Raw genomic sequence first — 5548 nt, forward strand, 5'->3', positions numbered from 1 at the left:
ATGGGAATTCCAGCCTGGAGCAGCTCCTGGCAGGGATCTGAGCCCCTGTGGGGAGAGGAGCCCCCCTGGAGCAGGTTTGGTGGGAGGATTTGGGATCCTATGGGAAAAGGGACCCACACAGGGCAGGTCCTGCAGGAATGACCCATGGATAAAGGACCCACACTGGAGCAGGAATGACCCCATGGATAAAGGACCCACAATGGGGCAATTCCTGCAGGAATGACCCCATGGATAAAGGACCCACATGGGGCAGGAATGACCCCATGGATAAAGGACCCACATGGGGCAGTTCCCACAGGAATGACCCCATGGATAAAGGACCCACACTGGGGCAGTTCCCACAGGAATGACCCCATGGATAAAGGACCCACATGGGACAGTTCCCACAGGAATGACCCCGTGGATAAAGGACCCACAATGGGGCAATTCCTGCAGGAATGACCCCATGGATAAAGGAACCACATGGGGCAGGAATGACCCCATGGATAAAGGACCCACATGGGGCAGTTCCCACAGGAATGACCCCATGGATAAAGGACCCACACTGGGGCAGTTCCCACAGGAATGACCCCATGGATAAAGGACCCACATGGGGCAGGTCCTGCAGGAATGACCCCGTGGATAAAGGACCCACACTGGGACAGTTCCCGCAGGAATGACCCCATGGATAAAGGACCCACATGGGACAGGTCCTGCAGGAATGACCCCATGGATACAGGACCCACACAGGTACAGCCTGATCCTGAAGAACTGATCCTGTGGGAAGTACGCGGGCTGGAGAAGTCCATGGAGGACACCAGGGCTCAGGGACACTGAGGGCACGGGGCCACCGTGGGGACAGGGACACCAGGGAGATAGGGACACTGACAGTGACACTGAGGGCTCAAGGACACTGGGGGCAAAGGGACACCATGGGCACAGGGATGCTGTGGGCACAGGAACACTGGGTACACAGGCACACCACAAGGACACTTGTGGCACAGGGACACCAGAGGGACACAGGGACACCACAGGAACCCTACAGGGACACTGGTGACACAGGGACACCACAGGGATACTGAGGACACAGGGACACCACACGGACACCACAGGGACACTGGGGGCACAAGGACAGTGGTGGCACAGGGACATGTGTGTCCTGTCACAGGGATACAGGGACCCCACAGGGACCCCGGTGGCACAGGGACAGTGGTTGCGCAGGGACACCGCAGGGACCCCAGCTGGGCGCGGGGGCTGCGCTCCCCCAATTGCCCGGCAGGGGGCGCGCAGCCCGATGGCGCCGCCCCGTGGAACTACAGCTCCCAGCGTGCCCCGCGGCAGGAGCGGCCCTAATGGCGCTGGGGTGGGCGTGGCTCCGGGGCGCCTGCGCAGTGCGCGGTGACCCTGGGGGCAGCCGGGAAAGATGGCGGCGGCAGCGGGGCTCGTCTTGAAGGTGAAACTGGGGGGCGGCGGGGCCTGGGCGGCTCTCGGGGGGAGCAGCGGCGTCTGCCGCCCTCCAGCCCTGCGCGGGGCCTCGGACGTTCCCCTCCCTCCCGATCCTCGAGGGCCGCGCCGACCCCGCCATTCTCCCCCTTATTCCCCCCCAGGTGCGGCAGCTGAGCACGACGGCGGCGAGACCGGCGACCAAGCTGGTCAAGGTGAGGGGGCAGGGGCGATGTCAGAGGGAAAGGGTAGGGAGGGCTCCAGGCTGGTGAAAATGAGGGGGCAGGGGTGTCCTGAAGGGGCCGGGAGGGGTCTCCAAGCTGGTGAAGATGAGGGGCAGAGGTGTTCTGAAGGGGTCTCCAAGCTGGTGAAAATGAGGGGCAGAGGTGTTCTGAAGGGGTCTCCAGGCTGGTGAAAATGAGGGGCAGAGGTGTTCTGAAGGGGTCTCCAGGCTGGTGAAAATGAGGGGCAGGGATGTTCTGAAGGGGTCTCCAAGCTGGTGAAAACGAGGGGCAGGGGTGTCCTGAAGGGGTCTCCAAGCTGGTGAAAATGAGGGGCAGGGGTGTCCTGCAGGGCCTCGGAGGGGTCTCCAGGGTGGTTGATGTGAGGAGTGGAGGTCATGAGGAGATCCAGGGGATCCCAGGGGTGGTCAAGGGGGGTGTCCAGGCGGGTTCTGGGTGGCTCAGGGCGGGTGGCCGAGATGGTCATGGTGAGGGGAGGGTGCAGGGGGCTCCCGGCTGGCCGGGGCAGGGGTCTCTGCCCGGGTCCCCCCGCTCAGCGCCCGCCCGCGTTCCTGCAGCCGCCCATCCAGGTGTACGGGCTGGAGGGGCGCTATGCCACCGCCCTCTACTCGGCTGCCAGCAAGCAGAAGAAGCTGGAGCAGGTGGAGAAGGAGCTGACCCGGGTGTGGGTAAGGCGTTCCCAGCCAGGGCTGCCAGGGGTGGGAGTGGGGAGGGTTCCCTGCTCCTCCCCAGTAGGGAGGGGGCTGAGCTCCCGTGACCTGTGAGACTGCCATCCTGCTGGCACCTGCACTGCCTGCTTGTGGCCCTGGTGTTTAAATGGGATATTGGAAAGGAGTTGTTCCCTGGGAGGGTGGGCAGGCCCTGGCACAGGGTGCCCAGAGAAGCTGTGGCTGTTCCTCCCCTGGAAGTGTCCAAGGACAGGTTGGAAGGGGCTTGGAGCAATCTGGGATAGTGGAAGGTGTCCGTGTCCATTCAATCTTTAAGGTCCCTTCCAACCCAAACCATTCCCTGATTCTCTGGCTGGAGCTGCCATTTCACTTCCCATCAGCTCCAGAGCCCCTTTGTTCTCATTCCAGGAGTGCCCCTGTTGCCTGCCTTGGCTGCTCCAGGTGGGCCTTGTGACAGCAGGAAAACCCCTGGCATTTGTCACATCTCTGTGTATCCCCTCAGAGCCTCCTGAAGGACCCCAAGCTGTCCAGTGTGGTGATGAACCCTCACACCAAGAGCTCCGTGAAACAAAAAGCCGTGAACGAAGCCCTGGCAAGAGAGAAGATGACCCCAATCACCGTCAACCTGATGAGTGAGTGACCTCTGGGCTTCAGGAGGGCATCCCAGCAGTGCCATCTGCTGGAATGGATGCTGGGATGTGCCTCTGGAGGTGCTTGAAGGCCTCGGTGTGTGGCTGTTTTGCAGATCTGCTGGCTGAGAACGGCCGCCTGCGTTACACCCCGGGCATCGTCTCAGCCTTCGGGAAGATCATGAGCGCCGTCCGAGGGGAGGTGGTGTGCACGGTCACCACGGCCCAGGTGGGCTGGGAGCAAACACAGGCAGTGGCAGCAAACACAGGCAGTGGCAGTGTGGGGGTCCCAGTTGTTGGTTTCTCCGTTTCTGGATTGAAGGCACTTGGGACAGTAATTCACGTTCACACTCAGGTGTTTATTATCTGTTATCAGTAAAACAGTCTCACTCCTGTGAGTTCTGCAGCTTTTCATTAGAAGGCACAAAATGGCCAACAATCTCTTGTTACAAGGTCTTTTAGGACTGAACTATGCAATTAAGAACTGACACCTGAATTATTTTCCCTTTTAATCCAATAACTGATCCCAAAGTGTTGCAATGTGGACTTTTCCGCCCAATTACAAAATGCCACCCAAACCCGTGGAGAAGGAGGAAGAAGAAGCATGAAGAACAAACCCAGGACAACACCCTGTGCCCCCCATCTTGCTGCCATCCACAACAGACTAAAAACCCCAAACCCTCAATTTCTCACCAAGTGATACACCTACACTGCTCTCTATAATCTATTGCACACTTTTGTGGATTCCAGTCTATGTTGAAGTCTGGCAAACTTTCTCCATGGATGAGGGTGAGAGTCAGTGCTGCCCTGGGGGTCAGGGCACCCCAGAGCAGACACAGAAATATTCCTGGTGCCCTGGGTTTCCACAGGGAGGAAAGATAGGGAATGACAGGAAAGACAAACGTCTCCCAGTTAAGGCTGCACTCTGTTATTGAAGTACTTGCTGTGAGAGCAGTGAGGACGTGTCTCACCTCTGCCAAGCTGAACAAATTGCTGCAAAGAGAGGGCTGATACCCAGCAGTTCCTGGTCCAAAGTGGAAACTCTTCATCCCACTGCAGCTCAACAGCTCACGGTTTTCCTTCCTGTGTGTGAACCCAGGGGCTGACAGAAGTCAGGCTGGTAGAGCTGCACGTAGAGCTGCCCCTGTTCTTCTTCCAAACAGGAAAATGTTTCATGAAATCAAAAAGGCACAAAGTGGTTGTTGTTCCTGTGCTGCCCTTGATTATCCGTGTTCCACAATGCTGCATTCCTGGTGGAAGTGTGTCATGAAGAAGAAAATTTATATAATTTATATCATTTGAGTATATATTATTATTATGTAATTTATTATCATTATATCATTGAGTATTTTTAAGTCCTTCATTTTCCTGCTCTTCTGTTGTTTTGTTTCAGCCCTTGGATGAGGCTAACCTCAGTGAACTGAAAAGTGCTCTGAATGGGTTCTTGGCCAAAGGAGAGGTGTTGAAACTGGAGACTAAGGTCTGGATTCTTGACTTTCAAATAAGTGTTACTAAGTTCACGCTAAGGGCCTTTGTGTCTCTGATTTTTATGAAAACAAAAAGTTTTGTTGAGTCCAGTTACTTTGTTACATAGTTCCGTGCTTCTTATAGACATGATGATGTTTTAATTTCTAAAATGTTCACTTTGGAATGCAATGACAGCAAAATCATCTCAAAAAAGGCTCTTTGAAAAGCTTTTTTTTTTCTTTCTTTACTACTATAAAAGTTGTGTCCTATGGTAACAAATTACTGCTAATCAACTTTCTGTTTAATGTTCCTTCCTCAGACTGACCCAGCAATCCTTGGTGGCATGATTGTCAATATTGGGGAGAAGTACGTGGACATGTCAACAAGGTCCAAGATCCAGAAACTCACCAAAATAATGAGAGAGACTGTCTAGAGAGCTGTTCTGGTGGTTCCCAGGGAAACCTGACACATGGAAACAATAAAATTCTTCCTTCTCGTGGAGGTGGTGCCCAGTGTTTTGGTTGGGGAAGCACAGCCCTGAGGGAGGAAGATGCTGAAGCCGCCCTGAGTTTCTGTAGCTGTGGCTGAACATTCGTGGCAGGGCTTGAAATAGGGGCTCACGCTGGGGAAGGATGTTGGGAAGGACATGGAAAGAGCACTGAGGGAGCTGATGAATGGGGGCAGTGCTGTGGAGGGACTGCCAGGCTCCCCAGAAACCTCTGGGGGTTGGTCTGGACTGCCAAGACAGAGGGAAGGGATACCCAGAGCCCCTGAGGGCGGCAGCAAAGGCGGCGCCGCTCCCTCAGCGCCCGGCCCCGGCCCCGGCGGGCAGGGAGCCCTGGGCAGCGCCCTGCGGGCAGAAGGGAGCGAGCCCCGGCCCGGCCTCTGTGCCCGTGGCGCCGCAGAGGCCAGGGCAGAGCTGCAGGAGTCGCGGCCTCGGGCAGTGCCCCGAGGCAGCTGCAGGAGCCGGGCCCGGCCTTGTGGCAGCGCAGGAGGCTCTCGTGGTGCCGCTTCTCCGGCCCGGCCGGGTGCCTGTGCATGGCCCCGGCCTTGCGCGCTGCCCCTGCCCCGCTCGGCTTCCCGTGCCCGGCAAAGGCGCCCAGGCCGCGCTCGGTGCCCC

The 5548-nt window shown here is 57.2% G+C and overlaps 1 protein-coding gene across 1 annotated transcript; it reads left to right on the plus strand.

Moving 5' to 3' along the window:
• The first annotated feature begins 1362 nt into the window (after positions 1 to 1362).
• ATP5PO (ATP synthase peripheral stalk subunit OSCP) lies at positions 1363 to 4929 on the plus strand. The gene is made up of 7 exons (XM_059466212.1): positions 1363 to 1432; positions 1587 to 1637; positions 2222 to 2332; positions 2835 to 2964; positions 3078 to 3190; positions 4355 to 4441; positions 4748 to 4929. The coding sequence occupies exons 1-7, from the start codon at positions 1403 to 1405 to the stop codon at positions 4859 to 4861; spliced, it is 636 nt and encodes a 211-aa protein (XP_059322195.1). The 5' UTR covers positions 1363 to 1402; the 3' UTR covers positions 4862 to 4929.
• The last annotated feature ends 619 nt before the right edge of the window (positions 4930 to 5548 follow it).

This window comes from Ammospiza nelsoni, chromosome 2 (genome assembly GCF_027579445.1).
Source record: "Ammospiza nelsoni isolate bAmmNel1 chromosome 2, bAmmNel1.pri, whole genome shotgun sequence".
Classification (NCBI taxonomy): Eukaryota; Metazoa; Chordata; class Aves; order Passeriformes; family Passerellidae; genus Ammospiza; species Ammospiza nelsoni.

Coding starts and splice junctions, on each gene's coding strand:
- ATP5PO (XM_059466212.1), top strand. CDS start 1,403: ATGGCGGCGGCAGCGGGGCTCGTCTTGAAG. Junction 2,333..2,834: donor AGGAGCTGACCCGGGTGTGG/GTAAGGCGTTCC, acceptor GTATCCCCTCAG/AGCCTCCTGAAGGACCCCAA. Junction 3,191..4,354: donor GCACGGTCACCACGGCCCAG/GTGGGCTGGGAG, acceptor GTTTTGTTTCAG/CCCTTGGATGAGGCTAACCT.